This window comes from Pan troglodytes, chromosome 1, assembly GCF_028858775.2.
Source record: "Pan troglodytes isolate AG18354 chromosome 1, NHGRI_mPanTro3-v2.0_pri, whole genome shotgun sequence".
NCBI lineage: Eukaryota > Metazoa > Chordata > Mammalia > Primates > Hominidae > Pan > Pan troglodytes.
In genome coordinates this window covers 928,917-951,239 of record NC_072398.2, presented here as the reverse complement: position 1 = coordinate 951,239, position 22,323 = coordinate 928,917, and the positions used below count along the sequence as shown (strand labels likewise).

At 39.2% G+C, this 22,323-nt stretch overlaps 1 protein-coding gene across 1 annotated transcript; it reads left to right on the top strand.

The window, feature by feature from the left end:
- Positions 1–7,712: 7,712 nt before the first annotated feature.
- LOC469764 (olfactory receptor 2M2) lies at positions 7,713–14,488 on the top strand. The gene is made up of 2 exons (XM_001143528.5): positions 7,713–8,286; positions 13,388–14,488. The coding sequence occupies exon 2, from the start codon at positions 13,406–13,408 to the stop codon at positions 14,342–14,344; it is 939 nt and encodes a 312-aa protein (XP_001143528.2). The 5' UTR covers positions 7,713–8,286; positions 13,388–13,405; the 3' UTR covers positions 14,345–14,488.
- The last annotated feature ends 7,835 nt before the right edge of the window (positions 14,489–22,323 follow it).

Here is a 22,323-nt window from a genome sequence, read left to right as displayed (position 1 = left end):
TGCCATATTGCTGGCCCTGACAAGTAAAAGCAAATTGCCTTTGGTGGTAGTTATATACTGTTATAGAGAGATTAGAAAACAAGTTAATGGCCACATACCAAGTAGCAGGAGTTGTTATAACTGACTGCAGAAAAGACCGAACATCTGAGACAGCAGCTGTTATTGGATTTCCCATGGGTTAAGTTGATGATAGCCCATACTCATATTGTAATACCCATCTGACTTCTGCACAGGCCACACTGATGAACTAAATGGGATGTGATTGTTATCACTGTTTTTTGTTTTTTCAACAAATGTCCTTTTTTTTTTTTACAATTCCCCCCCCATTTTTTTACAAGTGCCCTATATTGAGAGAAAACTTAATATTATTTTTTGTTTTTGTTTTTGTTTGTTTTTTTACTTGGTATAGATTTTTTTTCTTATAGTTCATTCTGCATTGCGCTGTTTTCTTTTTTTTAATTATTATTATACTTTAAGTTTTAGGGTACATATGCACAATGTGCAAGTTAGTTACATATGTATACATGTGCCATGCTGGTGTGCTGCACCCAAAAACTTAATATTATACTCATTTTAAAGGAATTTTTAATGAAATGCCATGTTACAGAGTGTATTTTGAAGGGGGCATTCAGAGCTGAAATGAAATACATTGATGATTGATGAAGGTGACTCAGAAAGAAAGATTTGTTCAAAAGTCTGATGTGATAAGCTTCTGAGTACCCTTCACATTCCATCTATCCCTTCAGACACAGTACACAATCATTCCCATTGGAGAGAAACTTTAAAATGTTATAAAGTTTGACATGTCATAACTGATGCGTTATGACTTTCTCTGTCTATAAAAACAAAGAAATCAGAGCTTCATTAAATAATGCAGTATTCAAATTCAGGGTCAAGAAATCAATTTGACACATGAGGGTGGAACAGCTAAAGGCATAGGAAAAGTAACACTAAACAATTAGAAGCAAAAGAGGTGGAGATATAACATGAAAACTCACACACATAACATAAAGTTGCAGGAAAATTTATAAACATTGCCTTGGATAAGATGAACCATTAAAAGACAGAGCTGCAAAAGATGGATTTTTGTTTTTTTTTTTTGAGACGCAGTCTCGCCCTGTTGCCCATGCTGGAGTGCACTGGTGAAATCTTGGCTCACTGCAACCTCCACCTTTTGTGTTCAAGCGATTCTCCTATGTGAAACTCCCGAGTAACTGGGACTACAGGTGCACACCACCACGCCTGGCTAATTTTTGTGTATATACATATATATATATATATATATATATATATATATTTTTTTTTTTTTTTTTTTATAGTAGAGAAGGGATTCCACCATGTTGGCCAGGCTGGTCGAACTCCTGACCTCAGGTGATCCGACTGCCTCAACCTCCCAACACGTTGGGATTACAGGCGTGAGCCACCACGCCCATCCAAAAGATTGATTTTTAAGATGATTTACATATGCTTAAGAAAATCTGCATAAAATTACAGAGAAATATTTTCATTGGGCAAATTTTAAAAAGCAATTCAGACCTGCTAATTCAATATAACATGAAATAAAATGCAATGTAAAATGAAATAAAATTATCAATGAAAGATATTTCATAATAAAAAATTAGTAACAAAAAAGATACAACTATAAACTTGTAAGAACTAAGAAGTTTATTTTCAACAAAAAACCCAAAAATAGAAATGCAAGGAAATATTGATACTTCCACATTCTTCTTTTAACTTTTATTTTAGTTCAGGGCACATGTGCGGGTTTGTTATACAGGTACATTTTGTGTTATGGGAGTTTGATGTAGAGATTTCATCAACCAGGTAATAAACAATGTAACTGATAGGAAGTTCTCGCTCATAAGTGGGAGTTGAACAATGAGACCACATGGACACAGGGAGGGGAACATCACACACTGGGGCCTTTCAGGCTATAGGTGGCCAGGGGAGGGATAACATTAGGAGAAATACCTAATGTAGATGGTATGCTTGTTGATGGGTGCAGCAAATCACCACGGCACGTGTATAGCTATGTAATAAATCTGCACGTTCTGCACATGTATCCCAGAACTTAAAGTACAACTGAAAAAAATAAAAAAAAGAGGAATAACAAAGAAAGGCAACACATCATCTGACTTTGATTATTTTGCTATGTAAGAATTATTATTGGGATATTGGCAAAATTTTAATAGGGTCTGTAGACTAGATGGTAGTAGTGTATCGATGGTAACTTCATGGTTTGGGTGGTTTTATTTGTTTCTTATGTTGGAGAAAGGTCTCTATTTGTAGCAAAGCCTCTAAGGTATTATTAACAAGTGATGGTTCAAATTTCAAATGGTTCAGAAAAGAAAAATTTTGTGTTGTTATTGCAACTTTTGAACAACTTTGAGAATGTTTCCAAACAAGCCTTAAAGCCACATATTTGAAAAAAGAGCTCATTTGCTATAAAATTAAAATTACACTTTCCATATTACAGAGATGCAGTTTATATTTTCTCCAATAGAAATTGTAAAATCGAAGACTACCAGTTGATCTGGCTTTGAAATTTCAGTAAGATGCAAAAAAATGTACTGCTAAAGATAATAAAACTATCAATTAAATTTAGTAAAGTTGCTAGATGCAAATCAATGTAATAACTACTATTTTGTTTTTATGTCAACAAATAAATAAAATAAAATTACAAAGTTACAACTACTTACGACAATGTCACAAAACATTATATACCCAAAAGATGTGCCAAGTCCCTGTTTTAGGTCCTTAAGACATAACAGAAAACAACAGAGAAAACACCAACAATTACTTTTATGTAGTTGACATCCAGAGTCAGTTTTGCTAGATGGTCAAATTAAGCAAATCAAGACACAGGACAAGAGTTACATTTGAATATCAGATAAATAACAAAGAATTTATTAGTATAAGTTTGCTAAAAAACACTGCATGGAACAGAATAATATTTCATTGTTTATCTGAAATTCAAATTTAATTGGGTACTACTTATTTTGTGGTAACAATATTCAGGTGGTAGACCAAACAATTCAAAAGTGTATCAATAGTTACTTTTGGCTAAGCATAAAGAACATTAGAAATTTAAATATCTTCCTGCTGACAATGTAAATTATTACAGTCTGCGAGAAGTGTGGAAATTTTGTAAAATTCATACATGAAAACTCTTTTTCACCATAATTCCACTTCTCATTTATTTTCTGGATAGACTTGAGCATATATCTGAAGGAAAATATGAACCCAAGAAATAACATTGCTTTTAATTTTCAAACAAGAGAAGAAATAGAAGGCTGTAATTTATTAAAACTGAAAAAAAGCACAGCTACATGTGGCTACATGTTTCAACATGGAAGAAGTCCACCGAGATTTCTGAAAGAAAGAGCATAGCTTACAAAATCGTACTTTTTACTAATAAATGCAGACATTAAAGACATAAAGAGCCCTGTGTCGTGCTGCCCCTCCTGACTAGGCCTCCGGGCCCGCCTTGGCCTCTGTCCCTTAAGTGGACGCAATTGCGGCGGCTCCAGTCCTCAGGGGACTCCAGTCCTCAGGGGGGTGCTCCAGTCCTCAGGGGGGCGTTCCAGTCCTCAGGGGGCTCCAGTCCTCAGGGTGCTCCAGTCCTCAGGGGGCTCGAGTCCTCAGGCGGCTCCAGTACTCAGGGTGCTCCAGTCCTCAGGGGGCTCGAGTCCTCAGGCGGCTCCAGTACTCAGGGGGCTCCAGTCCTCAGGGGGCTCCAGTCCACAGGGCGGCTCCAGTCCTCAGGGGGCTCCAGTCCTCAGGGGGCTCCAGTCTTCAGGAGGCTCCAGTCCTCAGGGGGCTCCAGTCCTCAGGGGTCTCCAGTCCTCAGGCGGCTCCAGTCCTCAGGGGGCTCCAGTCCTCAGGGGGCTCCAGTCTTCAGGCGGCTTCAGTCCTCAGGGGGCTCCAGTCTTCAGGCGGCTCCAGTCCTCAGGGTGCTCCAGTCCTCAGGGGGCTACAGTCCTCAGGGGGTTCCAGTCCTCAGGGGGTTCCAGTCCTCAGGGCGGCTCCAGTCCTCAGGGGGCTCCAGTCCTCGGGGGGCTCCAGTCCTCAGGGCGGCTCCAGTCCTCAGGGGGCTCCAGTCTTCAGGCGGCTCCAGTCCTCAGGGTGCTCCAGTCCTCAGGGGTATCCAGTCCTCAGGGTGCTCCAGTCTTCAGGCGGCTCCAGTCCTCAGGGGGCTCCAGTCCTCAGGGGGCTTCAGTCCTCAGGCGGCTCCAGTCCTCAGGCGGCTCCAGTCCTCAGGGGGGCTCCAGTCTTCAAGGGTATCCAGTCCTCAGGGGGGCTCCAGTCTTCAGGCGGCTCCAGTCCTCAGGGGGCTCCAGTCCTCAGGGTGCTCCAATCCTCAGGGGTATCCAGTCCTCAGGGTGCTCCAATCCTCAGGGGTATCCAGTCCTCAGGGTGCTCCAATCCTCAGGGGTATCCAGTCCTCAGGGGGGCTCCAGTCTTCAGGCGGCTCCAGTCCTCAGGGGGCTTCAGTCCTCAGGGTGCTCCAGTCCTCAGGGGTATCCAGTCCTCAGGGGGGCTCCAGTCTTCAGGCGGCTCCAGTCCTCAGGGGGCTTCAGTCCTTAGGCGGCTCCAGTCCTCAGGGGGCTCCAGTCCTCAGGGCGCTTCAGTCCTCAGGGGTATCCAGTCCTCAGGGGGGCTCCAGTCTTCAGGCGGCTCCAGTCCTCAGGGGGCTCCAGTCCTCAGGGTGCTCCAGTCCTCAGGGGTATCCAGTCCTCAGGGGGGCTCCAGTCTTCAGGCGGCTCCAGTCCTCATGGGGCTTTAGTCCTTAGGCGGCTCCAGTCCTCAGGTGGCTCCAGTCCTCAGGGGGCTCCAGTTCTCAGGAGGGCGCTCCAGCACCCGTGACTCGCCAGGCTCCGTCTGAGACCGGTGCTAGGCTCCCTCTGTCCCTGCGTTCCCTCGCCTCTCTCTCCAGTTGTTTTTCCCATTCTCACACCAGCACTGCACCAAGGTGAGAGGAGCCCTGCTGGAAAGGAAGCATTCGGATTCCGGTTTCAGCACCTCCTCCAGAAGCACAGGATGTGCGACCTTCAGCCTTTGCGCCCACCTCCGAGCCACCAGCTCCGCAGAAGTAGCTGGGAATGGAACTGTCCTCCTCCAGAGACGTCTCCTCCAGGCTCACCACGGAGCAAATTCTGTGCAGAAGAGAATAAACGCATGCGGAAGAGAAGGCGTTTCAGAATCCAGTTTCCAAACGACAGATCCATTGTACTTCTCTGATGCACAGTCACAAGCATTTCTCCTCAAAGGACTTCATCTATAACATCCTCACCATTAAATAAAGACAGGGCTTGTGTACTCTAGGGCAGGATGAGTAGGTCTGTGAACGTTTTCTGAAAAAATGTGATGAGAAAATTCGAGAAGAGCATGAAGAAATCGAACACAAAACTGGCAGAACAGGATGATGCATTTCTGAAGTTCACGCTTGGTGAAATAATGTGACGCTCTGGCGCTGGCTATTATGTTTCATGACTCACACATTCTGCATTTGCCGCTGCCTTATTCCTTGCTGACTTATTGCAAAGGGTCCCAATTTTGACATGACACAATGCCAGGATCCCTCGGTAAATACAGGTTTCTGCACGCTCTTGTCAACGGCACCCACTCTTAGGCCCTAGCAACTGGTTTTGGAAATTTCCCGGATGTCAGCACCACTTGAATGTAGACTTTGCTACCTGTATTCATACAGTTTGGCTCCTTATTTTAATATGTTTGAAAAGAATTAAAGGGGGTATTCTAGAACATGTCCTTCACTAGTTGTGTAATAAAACTAGAATGACAATGCAGAGGAAGTTAGCGTGATTTTAATTGTATGCTACAACCAAGCTGTAACCAGTTATTAATAATTTAGAATGTAATCTCAGGGCAATCTGAAGCAAATAGCCTACAGTGCTTCTTCAGAAATAGTGAAGGAGGAAGCCATTTATGTATTCCAGGAGTTCTTGGGCATTCAGAATGGGTTTATGACTTTTTAATAGTTTTATTTATTTTATCAGTCTTTTAAACAAATGTTTGTTGCTGCATTTTTTCCAGCATATTATTGTTTTACCTCTTTTGTACTACTGGAATTTAGTTGAAAGAATAAAACATTTGCTTCAAAAAATAAAAAAAGAAGTGAGACTATTTAACAAAAAATACAGGCTTTTGTTATCTCTGGAGGCACAGAAAAAAGGACATACATTCAGGGTATGTGCACACAGACTTGTATTAATCTCTAATGTTTTATTTACTATTTTATTTTTTTCACATATTTTATATTTTATTTTTGAGATGGAGTCTTGCTCTGTCACCTAGGCTAGAGTGCAGTGGTGTGATCTCAGTTCACTGCAACCTCCACCTTCCTAGTTCAAGCAATTCTCCTCCTTTAGCCTCCCAAGTAGCTGGGATTAAAGGACTGTGCCACCATGCCCTACTAATTTTTGTATTTTCAGTTGAGATGGGGTTTCACCATATTGGCCAGGCTGGTCTCAAACTCCTGGCCTCAAGTGATCTGCCCGCCTTGGTCTCCCAAAGTGCTGGGATTGCAGGTGTGAGCCACCGTGTGCGGCCTGTAATATTTTATTTTAAGTTGGGGATGGGTACATTGGTGTTTAATTTGTCTTATACGTTATCTTCCACTGAAATATTTCTGAAGATACAAAATAACTATCATTGTAATTCAGGCTATGAACAATTTAAGGAAAACAATACAATTAACTCAGTAAAAGCAGGACATCATTTAATACAATTCAGTGAACATTCATTGAACAAAGCATTGGTAAAAGAAATAAAATGAGATTTTGCTAACGTGGTGAATATATCTACCAAACCTCAGACTAACACTATGAGTAATGGTGAACTATATTGCTAAAGACTTCAGGTACTCAAGAATATTGTTCTTCAACATTTTAAGTATATATGTATATATTAATCAAATGATGTAAGAAAAAATAGATAAAATTGGAAAGAGATATAGGCTTGTTTCATCTATTGTATGTAATATTTTTCCCTGCAATAAGGAATACAAAAATAAAAGTTAGCATTCTTAGATTCAAGGTCTACAAGCAACAATTAATAGATTTCTAAATATTAACAAACGAAATAGAAGAAGTAATAGAGGCTGGGATTGGTGGCTCATGCCTGTAATCCCAGCACTTTGCGAGGCCGAGGTGGGCGGATTGCCTAAGCTCAGGAGTTCAAGACCAGCCTGGGCAACATGGTGAAATCCCATCTCTACTAAAATACAAAAAATTAGCCAGGCGTGGTCACGTGTGCCTGTAGTCCCAACTACTTGGGAGACTGAGGCAGGAGAATTGCTTGAACCCCGGAGGCAGAGGTTGCAGTGAGCCCGGATCATGCCACTGCACTCCAGCCTGGGTGATACAGCTAGACTCCGTCTCAAAAAAAAAAAAAAAAAAGTAATAGAAACAATATTCCACACACTAGAGCAAGAAAATATAAAATACCCATGAACATTTGTATTTTATAATAATATCCTTTGCAGAAAATATATTCCGTAGTTTTAAGGGATGGAAAACATATTAAAGAACAAACAAATAGAATCTCTATTGATGTTCTCTACAAAATTATATAGAAAACATCAAGATGTTAAAAATGCCAATTCCACCCAAGCATATCTTGCTTTTATGATCGAGCAGAAGGAAGAGTGAAGACGACTGCCATTCTCTAGCTCTGCAACATCAGGCAATTTTCTTAAGCTTCTGCACTTAGTTTCATCATGTAAAAAAAATAAGAGATTATAAAATTAAAGATAATATATAATAATATCTACATGTGTCTAATAAGGGCATCTGACATACACAATGGTTGTAGGTGTTAGGCGAGTTTACAAATTTTTTTTAAACCACAGTGCCAGTTACACAGAAAGCACTGGTGTTTTTTTCCTCATCATGCGAGAGACAGCGAGAAGTTTCAGAAAGTTCACACTCATCTACAAGGAAGGAGGCATAATTATCTTGTTATGTAGTATTTTCAAGAAAAGAAAAGTAGTATTTTCAAGAAAAGAGGCTAATTCTGCTTCATGTCCTAGGAGAGGAGATAGAAGGTAATACAAACTTTGATAATTAAAGACAAGGGAATGGATTCCCCACAGGTAAAAATTTAAGCTTCTGTCTTTTTATTCATCTGTCAATAGCAATAAAGATTCCAACTATGCTTTCTCTGATGATGGAAACATAAAAACATGTAAGATACTTATAGATTTTTGCCTTTCCAGGAACCTAAAATCACATTGAAAATACACACTATTCATATCAGTACTAAGAGGTAAGTTAACTAAGCCCAAGCAAGACTGTGTGGAAGCTAGCATCAAAATTTCTGCCGAACATGGTGATGATTGATTTCATTTCTTTAGTCATTTTTTGTGCTATGAATTTTATAAACATTATTCTACTTTATCTGTACAATATTACTTTGAGAAATGTGGTATCGCTTTAGGCAGAAGGAGTGGTTACCTGCCCCCGCTTACCAATGTGAAAGATTGGATAAAATCCATTATTTTTGTTTTTTATATCCTGGAATCCCAGATTTGAGAAATAAATTGATAGTGAATAGGTGTCAGAAGAGAAAAGAGCAGATGAGAACAGGATATAACCAAATGATTTGAACATTTTTACCACATTCTCTTTTGTTTCAATAATTGTAGCTCATGCAGGATGAGAATCCCTAAACCAAAAATCTAATATCCAAAATACTCCAAAACCTGAATCTTTTGACTGCTGACATGAGATTGTGACATTTTTGCTTTCTAATGTTTCAATGTACACAAACTTTCTCCCATATACAAAATTATTTTAAAATACTGCATAAAATTACCTTCAGGCTATGTGTATATGGTATACAATGAACATAAATGAATGCTGTCTCCACACTTGGGTTCCATTCCCAGGATATATCATTATCTACATGCAGATATTCCAAAGTCTGAAAAAAGCCTTAAATCTGCAATACATCTGGTCCCAAGCATTTCAGATAAGGAATCCTCAACCAGTTTAATGATTGCTTTACATTTGTCATGTGCTCTTCTAAAGCATTTACACATATTATTTAAATATTTTATTAAACTTCAAGTGTATAAAAATGTTTATTTACAACAAATATGTTACATCTATATTTTGTAAAATGTTTTAAAATATTTACCAGTGCTTTTGAAAAACAATTTAACTCTCTCTGATCATGTGACCTTTCAGGTCCATTTTGTAGTAATCATTATACCAGTATTGCTGTGCTTTATATATAATTTTTACATGTATGTTTAGGTTTCTCATAATAGGACTCATGAGGGTGTTCCCTGTGATCTACTTTGTTCATTCAGCATTCTATTGGTGAGACTCACCAATGCTACTTCTTGTAGTTATGGTTATAAATTCCATTGTCAGTGCACATGCAGGTTGCCTTTTTATATTACAAGTCATGTTGCTATGCTCATTTTTGCAAATACGAGAGATGTGTTTTTTTTGTTTCCTGATTATTCCTGTTACAAAAGGGTAAAGTCATTTTAGCAACCTCAGTGGATTACACAGTGGATTACACATGCTGTCTGACATTATTTCACATAATGCTTTACATTTTTTCATCAAATTTTGTTCACTCGATGTCTCTTTTCCATCATCTCACTCAGTGACTTCTCAATTTCCGACCATGATTTTCATGGTTTCTGTGTTACTATTGCTCCGGCATGTGCACAGCACCACACTGTCATGAAATCTGATGACACCTCTTCCAGACGTGATAAGGTTAATATATAAAAAGACATTTGAAAAATCTAAATGTATGCACCATCTTTTTACAAAATGATGGAGTTGATTACAAAAGAAACAGTGTGAATTCAACAAAATAAATAAAAATAGAAGCATAAAATTACAATTAAGGAAAAAAAATACTTGTCAGGCAATGTCTAATCCGAATTCAAAATGTTGTACGTCATTATGTGAATACTTTTGAGATGTCAAAGGTATTCTGAAAAAAAATAAAAAACAAGATGTCATAATTTCAGATCCATTTTGACAAAGCTGCTTTTTATATTCCTCCTACTACAGTGCTGAAACTCAGAATGTTCTTTGTTTGGCAATGAATAGTCCTATAAACTTGGAGTTGCAGAAATATTTCATCACAGATCCATTTTTATAGGAATATATACACATACCTCTTGGAAACCCAATTTTACCTTCACTGCATTTTCAGATTGTTTATATCCTGAATAACTTACACTGAGCTTCAGGATTGGGTCTCACATTCCTAGTGCCCAAAGATAAGTACAATCTGTCACATGTATCTTAGAAGAAATATCTAATTTTCATGAGAAACAACATTATTTTTCTTTATAGGATTTTACTGAATAAATGTTCATACAGATCTTAACATAGAAGGTAGAGGTGCTCAATATTTTCAATATTATCACTGTTTGTTATAAATTTGTGATATAGCTTGACACATTCTCTGTGACAGGACAAACTCAATGAAGACAATTGTCAATGAAGATAGTTTTAGTAACTGGATATGAAGGGAAATTTGAGGCAATGAAAGGAGGTGACAAAATACAAGACAAATAAGAGTGTGTTTGTATAAGTTCATCCTAAACTAATGTAACTGAGAAAATTCAGAGGGTTATGTAGATTTACATTTGTTATTCAATTTTGTTTTAATGCTTCATCATTCAGTAGAGTTTAAAACATATGTCGTAGAAATGTCTAAAAGATAGAGTAGAATTACTCAACATTTTACATCCATTTAGTGACTGGGAAGGAATGGTTCTCAAATGTAAAGAACACTTTGCCAACTTAAAAAGATATATAGGTATAAGCTAACTAGACCAGATAGCTTCCTTCTTGGAGTAATACTGCAGACTGACCTAAGGAAAAATTATGGTGGAAATTTAAGGTAATACAATTTTGTTTGGATTTATTAGTGTCTTACAACAGTTGACAAGATCAAGATAACTGGGAAAGCTATGGTACGATGGTCAAAATAGGTCATTCCATAAAGGAAGTTGATATGAATTATTTTCTTGCAGTAAATTCAGCTCATAAGCACTGGAAATTATTGAGGCAATACAAAGTTTTTTCCCCTGATTGACCTTAACAGACTACCTCCTTTGAGGACAACATAACAAGGGAAACTTAGGGTAGGAAACCCTGAACACAAAAGATCCCAGAGATGCCCATTTCTGCTTATCAAGACGTTGACTTGACCTGGATCTGAGCTACCAAACAGGTTTATCCAACTTCTTGATAACCATTTTTTAAAAACCAGAATGGAAGTTGAGACCTGTTTCTCTCTTCAGGCTGATTGACAAAAATGATTTGTTTTTCTTTTAGAGATTGCTATTCTATCTCATGAGTGTCACATAAGGAGGTTCCTTCTCTATCTTCCCAGCACTGAAGAGGCATTTTTTGGTAGGTTAGTATTTCCACATAATAGCTGTTCTTGAATGAAAATTTAAAACTGCTTTTGAGAGGTTTTTTCTTTCATATTCATAATATTATTCACAATTTATATAAATAAATAAAACTCAAAGAGGTATACTTTACTACCCACCTATTTAAAAAATTGTATTTCACCCCATGAGGACAAATTCCAGATTCCATCACCTCTGCAGATTTCTTCTAACTCTCTTGTTGCTCCTGGTTTATTCAGCTTTCATTGTTGTTTTTAGTCTCTTCATAAAAATGTGATGCGTGAATAAATTAAAAAAGCACATTTCTGTCTAATGAACCTACTCACTAGGCATATCTTTCTGTTTATGACCTCGTTTTTTATTGCCCATAATAATCTCCCTTCATACATTGGCTTTGCTCATACATTTATAATTATCTCATACAATAAAAACTAAATGCCACAACATACAAGCAACATACCTTAAATTAGAAAACCATGTTTTTATTCCCAAAATCTTCTATACATTTCTATTTTCTCTATGTATATTCTAATTATTGCATTTCATTTTGTGGAATGCATAGATGTACAACCCTTTCCTGTGATCTGGTCTCTTTCTCACCTCCTCAGAGTCTTTGTCAAATGCCACGAGATGTGTGAGGTTTCCCTTGACTACTCTGTTCAAAGATGAACATGCTCATGCAATTCTAACACCCATCTTTGACTTACTTTTCTCCAAAACATTTATCCTTTTGTGATATAAAGTGGTTTATAGTCATCATCTGATCGCACTCACTATGACCTGTATGAACAAGGGCTTTCTTTGTTCTAATTACTGTGGTAGCCACAGTGGTCAACATATAGCCAGACTTCACAAGTGTTGTTTGAAAGGATGGATCTCATGCTTTTCTGAATTTCTGTTTTTGTATGTACTTATTTTCTAGAGGAGATAGTGTGTGTATTAGTTTCCTAAGAATGCCAATACAGAGTATCTCAAACTGATTATCTTGAAACAACATAAATTTACCTCACAGTTCTGGAGGCAAGAAATCTGAAATCAAGATGTCAGCAGTGTTGGTTATTTCTGAGGGCTCTAAGAGGACGAATCTGTCCCATTCCTCTCTCCTAGGTTCTTGTGATAACTAACAGTTCTTGGCATTTCTTGGTTTGTAGATGCATCACTCCAGTTGCTGCCTCCCCTATCACATGGTATTCCCAGTGTCTCGGTCTTCACATGGCCACTGTGTTATCAGAACATGAGTCATATTGCATTAGAGAGACCCACTCTGCTCCAATATTACCTCACATTAACTAATTACCATCTTTACGTATTTCCAAACAAGCTCACATGCTGAGTATCTTTTTGGGAAGAAATATAATTCAATCCATAACACTGGGCTAGAGAAAAAGGGCCTAGGTTTTAGATATGCATAATTGAAAATCTTTCCAGTGTATCCACTTACCATATACAACAAAGCTTACTATAAAGTGTAGATCAAATATTCTAAACTGTAAAGTAATAAGCAAACATACAGATTTTGTTAACACTGGTGTAAAAATGCCTATTATTATGAGAGCGAAGCATACATTTATTCTACATTTGTAGTATTGTGTTGGTCACATGTTGACTGAAGCTGAATTAGCCTATCAATTTGCCTCTGAAATACTTCTCATGTTTAGGAACTATCTGTTTGCTTTGGAGACATATTCTTTTTGGAAAACTCCATCAATCATTTATTAGATATTTTTATTCTAATTTTTCAATTGAAAAAGGATGCCCAGAATAAATCTTAGAACAAGCTCCATAATTTTATAAGTGAGGCTGTATTGAAAGAACATATTTCGTTCAGATTCTATACTTCTTGACCTTTTAGTTTCCTACTTCTATTCATGCTGTATTGATCACCCAACTACAGAATTTACCAAAATCACACGATTTATAAGACACTGGGTAAATGTTTACCAAATTAATAAGATGGTTTTGTGGTACTAGGTAAAAAGCACATTCATCATGGCATGGGAGAATCAGACCTTCAACTCTGACTTCATCCTCCTGGGAATCTTCAATCACAGCCCACCACACACCTTCCTCTTCTTTCTGGTCCTGGGCATCTTTTTAGTGGCCTTCATGGGAAACTCTGTCATGGTTCTCCTCATCTACCTGGACACCCAGCTCCACACCCCCATGTACTTCCTCCTCAGCCAACTGTCCCTCATGGACCTCATGCTCATCTGCACCACCGTACCCAAGATGGCCTTCAACTACCTGTCTGGCAGCAAGTCCATTTCTATGGCTGGTTGTGTCACACAAATTTTCTTCTATATATCACTGTCTGGCTCTGAATGTTTTCTTTTGGCTGTTATGGCTTATGACCGCTATATTGCTATTTGCCACCCTCTAAGATACACCAATCTCATGAGTCCTAAAATTTGTGGACTTATGGCTACCTTCTCCTGGATCCTGGGCTCTACAGATGGAATCATCGATGCTGTAGCCACATTTTCCTTCTCCTATTGTGGGTCTCGGGAAATAGCCCACTTCTTCTGTGAATTCCCTTCCCTACTAATCCTCTCATGCAATGACACATCAATACTTGAAGAGGTTATTTTCATCTGCTGTATAGTAATGCTTGTTTTCCCTGTTGCAATCATCATTGCTTCCTATGCTCGAGTTATTCTGGCTGTCATTCACATGGGATCTGGAGAGGGTCGTCGCAAAGCTTTCACGACCTGTTCCTCTCACCTCATGGTGGTGGGAATGTACTATGGAGCAGCTTTGTTCATGTACATACGGCCCACATCTGATCACTCCGCTATGCAGGACAAGATGGTGTCTGTATTCTACACCATCCTCACTCCCATGCTGAATCCCCTCATCTACAGCCTCCGCAACAAGGAGGTGACTAGAGCATTCATGAAGATCTTAGGAAAGGGCAAGTCTGGAGAGTGAGTTACCTCATAAACTTTATGTTTTGCTGTTTGCTAAATTCTTCTTTCTAATATCCATCTTTTTCTATGATGTCAAAATACTAGCATTGATTATGTACATTGCCTAACATATTTATGGGCACCTATACAATTTATTTCAGGTAAACCATTTTATATATTTATTTTTGTATATTCAGTTATGACTACAATATAAGTCATTTTCAATAAGGACATTAAAGTATTTCTTTAAATTACTTTTTAGTTTCAATATCTTTTTGGGGAACAGGCAGTGTTTGGTTTCATTAATAAGTTCTTTAGTGGCGATTTCTGAGATTTTGGTGCATCCATCACCCAAGCAGTGTTCACTTTATCCAATGTGTGGTCTTTTATCCCTTGCCACCCCCCCACCGTTTCCATGAAGTCCCCAAAGTTTATGGTCTCATTTTTATGCCTTGGTGTCTTGTAGCTTAGCTTGCACATATGAGTGAAAACATGTGATGTTTGGTTTTCCATTCCTGAGTTATTTCACTTTGAATAATAGTCTCCAATTCCAACCAGGTTGCTGCGAATCCTATTAATTCATTCCTTTTTATGGCTGAGTTATATTCCGTGGTAATTTATATATATCTCACATTTTCTATATCCACTCCTTGATTGATGGGCATTTAGGCAGGTTCCACATTTTTGCAATTGCAAATTGTGCTCCTAAAAACCTGCAAGTATAAATATCTTTTTCATTTAATGACTTCTTTACTTCTGAGTGTATACCTAGTAGTGGTATTACTGGATCAAATGGTAAATCTACTTTTAGTTCTTTAAGGAATCTTCACATTGTTGGCCATAGTGGTTGTACTGGTTTACATTCCCACCAAGAGTGTAAAAGTTTTCCCTTTTCACTGCATCCATGCCAACATCTATTATTGTTTGATTTTTTTATTATGGTCATTCTTGCAGGAGTGAGGTGGTATTGCACTGTGGTTTTGATTTGCATTTCCTTGATAATTAGTGATGTTGAACATTTTTCCATATGCTTGTTGGCCATTTGTATATCTTCTTTTGAAAATTGTCTATTTATGTCCCTTAGACCACTTTTTGATGGGATTGTTTGTTTTCTTCTTGCTGATTTGTTTGAGTTCTTTGTAGATTCTGGATATTATTCTTTTGTCAGGTGTATAGATTGTGAAGATTTTCTTCCACTCGGTGGGTTGTCTGTTAACCCTGAGGATTATTTCTTTTGCTGTACAGAAGCTTTTTAGCTTAATTAAGTCCTCTCTATTTATCTTTGTTTTGTTTGTTTGTTTCTTTTTTGCATTTGCTATTGGGTTCTTGGTCATGAAGTCTTTGCCTAAGCCAATGTCTAGAAGGGTTTTTCTGATTTTACCTTCTAGAATCTTTATGGTTTCAGGTCTTAGATGTAAGTCTTTGATCCATCCTGAGTTGATTTTTTATAAGGTGAGAGATGAAGATCCAGTTTCATTCTCCTATATGTGGCTTGCCAATTATCCCAGCACCATCTGTTGAATAGGTTGTCCTTTCCCTACTTTATGTTTTTGTTTGCTTTGTTGAAGACCAGTTGGATGCAAATATTTTGGTTTATTTCTGGGTTCTCTCTTCTGTTCCATTGGTCTATGTGCCTATTTTTATACCAGTACCATGTTGTTTGGTGACTGTGGCTTTAGAATATAGTCTGAAATTGGGTCATGTGATGCCTTCAGATTTGCTCTTTTTGCTTAGTCTTGCTTTGGCTATGTAGGCTTTTTTTTTTGGTTCTATATGAATTTTAGAATTGTTTCTTCTAGTTCTCTGAACAATGATGGTGGCATTTTGATGGGAATCTCATGGAATTTGTAGATTGCTTTTGGCAGTATGGTCATTTTCCACTATTGATTCTACCCATCCATGAGCATGGGATGTATTTCCAGTTTTTATGTTGTCAATGATATTTTCCTGCAGTTTTTTATAGTTTTCCTTGTAGAGGTCTTTTACCTCCTTGGATAAGTATATTCCTATGTTTTTGGTTTTGGCTTTTTGCAGTTATTATAATAGGGATTGAATTCTTGATTTGATTCTCTGCTTGGTCACTGTTAGTGTATAGCAAAGCCACTGATTTGTGTGCATTAATTTTGTGTCCTGAAACTTTGCTGAATTCATTTACCAGTTCTAGGAGCTTTTTGAATGAGTCTTAAGGGTTTTCTAAGTATATACTTATATCATCAGTAAATACTGAGTTTTACCTCCTCTTTACCAATTTGGATGCCCTTTACTTATTTCTCTTGTCTTACTGCTCTAGCTAGGACTTCCAGTACTATCTTGAATAGGAGTGGTGACAGTGGATATCCTTGTCTTATTCCAGTTCTCAGGAGAAATGCTTTCAACTTTTGCCCATTCAGCTTAATGTTGGCTGTAGGTTTGTCATAGATGGTTTTGATTATATTATGATAATTCCCTTCTATGCCGATTTTGCTGAGGATTTTAATCGTAAAGGGATGCTGGATTTTGTCAAATGCTTTTTGTGTCTATTGATATGATAATGTAATTTTTGTTTTTAATTCTGTTTATGTGGTTTATCACATGTATTGACATACATATGTTAAACCATTCCTGCATTCCCGGTATGAAACCCACTTGATCATCGTGGATTATCTTTTTGATATGCTGTTGGATTCAGTTTGCTAGTATTTTGTTGAGGAGTTTTGCATGTATGTTCATCAGGAATAATGGTCTGCAGTTTTCCTTTTTTGTTGTTTCCTTCCCTGATTTTGGTATTATGGTGATAGTGGCTTCAGAGAATGATTTAGGGAAGATTCCCTCTTTATCTTTTGGAATTATGTTAGTAGGATTGGTACTAATTCTTCTTTGAATGTCTGATAAAATTCAGCTGTGAATCTCTCTGGTCTTGGACTTTATTTTGTTGGCCTTTTTCTTTTTTTATTTTTAAATTATCATTTCAGTCTCTCTGCTTGTTATTGGTCTGTTCACAGATTCTATATCTTCCTTGTTTAATCTTGGAGGTTTATATATTTCCAGAAATGTATCCATCTCCTCTAGGTTTTTTAGTTTATGTGCAGAAAGGTGTTCACAGTAGCCTTGAATAATCTTTTGTGTTTCTGGGGTACCGATTGTAATACCGCCTGTTTCATTTCTAATTGAGCTTATTTGGATCCTCTCTCTTCTTTTCTTCGTTAATCTTGCTAATTGCCTATGAATGTTATTTATCTTTTCAAAGAACCAGCTTTTTGTCTCACTTACCATTGCATTGATTTTGGTTTCAATTTCGTTTAGTTCTGCTCTGATGTTTCTTATTTCTTTTCTTCTTCTGGGTGTGGGTTTGGATTGTTTTTGTTTCTCCAGTTCAGTGAGGTATGACCTTAGATTGTCTATTTGAGCTCTTTCAGACTTTTTGATGTAGGCATTTACTGGTATGAACTTTCCTCTTAGCACTGCTTTTGCTGTGTCCCAGAGGTTTTGATAGGTTGTGTTAACTATTATCATTCAGTTTAAATAATTTTTAAATTTCCATCCTCGTTTCAACGTTGAGCCAATGATCTTTCAGGAGCAGATTATTTAATTTCCATGTATTTGCATGGTTTTTAGAGTTCACTTGGAAGTTGATTTTCAATTTTGTTCCACTGCGGTCCAAGAGAGTACTTCATAAAATTTCAATTTCCTCAGTTTTACTGAGGCTTGTTTTGTGGCCTATCATATGGTCTATCTTAGAGAATATTTCATATGCTGATGAATAAAATGTACATTCTGCAGTTGTTGGGTAGAATATTCTGTAAATATCTGGGTCCTTTTGTTGTGGTGTATAGTTTGAGTTCATTGTTTCTTAGTCAACTTTCTATTTTGATGACATGTCTAGTGTTCTCTGTTGAGTATTAAAGTCCCAAAGTAATTCTGTGTTGTTGACTATCTGATTTCTTAGGTCTAGTAGTAATTGTTTTATTAATTTGGATTTCCACAGTTAGGTGCATATATATTTGTGATTTGGTATAGTCCTCTTGCACTAATCCATTTATCATTATATAATGTTCCTCTTTGCCTTTTGTAACTGCTGATACCTGAAGGTTTTGCTTTTTCTGATATAAGAATAGCTATTACTGCTTGCTTTTGGTGTCCATTTACATGGAATATCTTCTTCCACCCCTTTATCTTAAGTTTATGTGAGTCCTTAAATGTTAATTGAGTCTCCTGAGGATGCAGAAACTTGTTTGTCGAATTCCTATCTATTCTGCCACTCTGTATCTTTTATATGGAACATTTAGGCCAATACATTAATGTTAGGATTGAGATATGAGGTACTATTCTATACATTGTGCTATTTGTTGCCTGAATACCTTTGTTTATTTTCATTCTGTTATTGTTATATAGGTCCTGTGATATTTATGCTTTAAGGAAGTTCTATTTTGGTGTATTCCAAGAATTTGTTTCAAGGTTTAGAACTCCTTTTAGCAGTTCTTGTAGTGCTGGCTTGGTAGTGGTGAATTCTCTCAGCTTTTCTTTGCCTAGAAAAGACTGTGCCTTTCCTTCATTTGTGAGTCTTAGTTTCACTGAATACAGAATTATTTGCTGATAACTGTTTTGTTTAAAGAGGCTGAAAACAGGACCCCAGTCCCTTCTAGCTTGTAGGGTTTCTGCTGAGAAATCTGCTGTTAATCTGGTAGGATTTTCTTCATAGGTTACCTGATGCTTTTGTCTCACAGCTTTTACAATTTTTTCGTTCATCTTGACTTCAGTTAACATGTTGGCTATGTGCAATGATCTTTTTGCAATGAATTTCCTGGGTGATGTTTGTGCTGCTCTCATTTGGATGTCTAGGGCTCTAGCAAGGCCAGGGAAGTCTTCTTTAATTATTCCCTCGAATATATTTTCCAAACTCTTAGACTTCTCTTCTTCCCTGGAACACCAGGGAACACCAATTATTCTTATGTTAGGATGTTTAACATAGTCCCAAACTTCTTGGAGGCTTTGTTCATTACTTAAAATTATTTTTTCTTTGCCTTGGATGGATTGGGTTGATTTGAAAACCTTGTCTTCAATCTCTGCGTTCTTTCTTCTGATTGTTAAATTCTATTTGTCAGACTTACCAGTGCATTTTGCATTTCTTTCAGTGCTTCCTTGATTTCCAGAAGTTATGACATTGTTTATGCTATCTATTTCACTGAAGAATTTTCCTTTCAGATTCATATTCTGTATTATGTTTTTTATTTCTTTAAGTTGGTCTTCACCTTTATCTGTTTCCTCCTTGATTAGCTTAATAATCAACCTTCTGATTTTTTTCTGGCAATTCAGAGATTTTATCTTGGTTTGGATCCATTTGTGGTGAGCTGCTGTGATCTTCTGGGGGTAATAATGAACCTTGTTTTGTCACATTACCAGAATTGTTTTCCTGGTCCCTTCTCATTTTGGTAAACTATGTCTAAAAGAAGATCTGGGGTTTAAGGACTGCTGTTCAGATTTCTTTAACCCACTGGGTGCTCCCTTGACGTGGTGTTCTCCCCGCTCCCCTAGGAATGGGGCTTCCTGACATCCAAACTGTAGTGGTTGTTTTTGCTGTTCTGTTTCTAGCCATGCCGTGGAACCACCAAGCTCTGGGCTAGTACTGGGCAGTGTCTGCAAAGAGTCATGTGATGTGATCTGTCTTCGGGTTTTGCAGCCATGGATACCAGCACCTGCTCCAGTGGAGGTAGCGGGGGAGTGAAGTGGACTCTGTAAAAGTCTTCAGTTGTGTTTTTGTTTATTGTGCTGGTTTTGTGTTGCTTGGCCTCCAGCCAGGAGGTGGTGCTTTCCAGAGTGCATCAGCAGTGGCTGTAGGGATGATGCAAACTTGCCCTAAGATCACCTGGTCAAGTATTCAGGTTTCTCAGGTGATGGGTGAGGCCATAGAGGTAACAAGAGATTATGACCTTTGTCTTCAGCTACCAAGGTGGGTACAGAAAGACCACCTGGTCAGGGCAGGGATTGCTGTGTCTGAGCTCAGCCTTTTCTTGGGTGGGGCTTGCTGCTGCTGCTGCTGTGGGGGAAATGGGCATGCAGTTTCCAGTCCAATGGAATTATATTCCCAGGGAGATTATGGCTGCCTCTGCTGCAACCCACAGGTCACCAGGGAAGTGAGAGAAAGCCAGCAATCACGGGCCTCACCCAGCTCCCATGCAGAAGGCAGTCCTAAAGGCCAGTCGTACTCCCGCCGTGCCCCCACAACAGCACCAAGTCTATTTCCAGGCAGCTGGTGACCAGGGCTGAGAATTTGCCCCAGACCATGAGCCTCTCTGTTGAGAAAGCAAATGGACTGACAGGTTTTCATTGTCTCAGGGAGCCTGCAGTGGTGATCCAGTTCCTTCAAAGGATCTGTGGATTCTCTCAGCTTTCCTGGTATGTTCCTGCAGTAGTTCTTGGAGCAAAAATCCACATTGTGAGTTTCCACACACTACACTGTCCATCTGAGTGGAAGCTGCAAGCTAGTCCTGTCTCCTATCCACCATCTTAATTCTAGTCAGGACATTGAAGTTTGTTTTTATTCAGTATCATAAATTTTGTGGTATGCAGCCAGGTAGCCAACAAGTCTTTTTTTTCCCAAGGTATAAACTCAAAATTTTATTGAGCCTCTTGAAACTCACTTTGGAATAAACGTTAATACATTGTAGGAGGGACCAAGATGACTGAGCAGAAACAGCTCTGGTGTGCAGCCCCCGGCAAGGCCAATGCAGAAGGTTAGTGATTTCTGCGTTTCCAACAGAGGTACCCAGTTCATCTCACTGGGAATGGCTAGGGAGTGGGTGTGACCCACAGAGAGTGAGCAGAAGCAGGATGGGACATTGCTTTGCCCGGGTAAGGCATAGACCTAGTGCACCTCCCTCTCCCAGCCAAGGGAAGCAGTGAGGGACTGTGCTACCTGCCCAGGGTACTACACTTTTCCCACGGATTTTTGCAATCCACAGATCAGGATTCTCCCTTGTGAGCTGACAACACCAGCTCCCTGGGTTTTAGGCACAAAACTGGGTGGCTGTTCGGCTGGCACAGAGCTGCAGGAGTTTTTTTCATGCTCCAGTGGTGCCTGGAACTTCAGTGAGACAGGAGAACTGTCCGCTCCCTGGAAAGGGGGCTGAAGCCAGGGAGCCAGTTGGTCTTGCTCAGCGAATCCTACTCCCACAGAGCCCAGAAAGGTAATAACCACTGGCTTGAAATTCTCACTGCCAGGACCGCAGTCTGGAGTCTGCGTGTTTGATAGTTTGGTGGAGGGAGGGGCGACCGCCACTACTGTGGCTTTAGTAGGCGGTTTTCTCTTGACAGTGCTAAGAAGAGTGGGAGTTCTGGACTGAACGGAATTCACCACAGAGCAGCCAAGCGGCTGTGGACAGACTGCCTCTCTAGATTTCTCCTGACCGGGCAGGGCATCTCTGCAGGAGATCCAGGCCCTCCAGTCAGGGGCTGACAGACAGACCTCTCATCTCCCTGGAACAGAGCCCTGGGGGAGAGGGGCGGCTGTGGGTGCAGCTTCAGCAGACTTAACCTTTCCTGCCTGCGGGCTCTGAACAGAGCAGCTGATCCTGACAAGGGGGCTTCTCCCAGCGCAGCACACCAGCTCTGCTAAGGGACAGATGGCCTCCTCAAGCGGGTGCCTGACGCCATGCATCCTGACTGGGAGAGACCTCCCAGGAGGGGTCGAAAGACACCTCATACAAGAGAGCTCTGACTGGCATCAGGCCGGCACCGCTCTGGGACGAAGCTTCCAGTGGAAGTAGCAGGAAGTAATCTTTGCTGTTCTGCAGCCTCCACTGGTGATACCCAGGTGAACGGGGTCTGGAGTGAACCCCTAGCAAACTGCAGCAGACCTCCAGAAGAGGGGCCTGACTGTCAGAAGAAAAACTAACAGACAGAAAGCAGCAGCAACAACAACAACATCAACAAAAAATACTCCCCCTTCACAAAAACCCCATCCAAATGTCATCAGGCTCAAAGATCAAAGGTGGATAAATCCCTCAAGATGAGGAAAATCCAGCT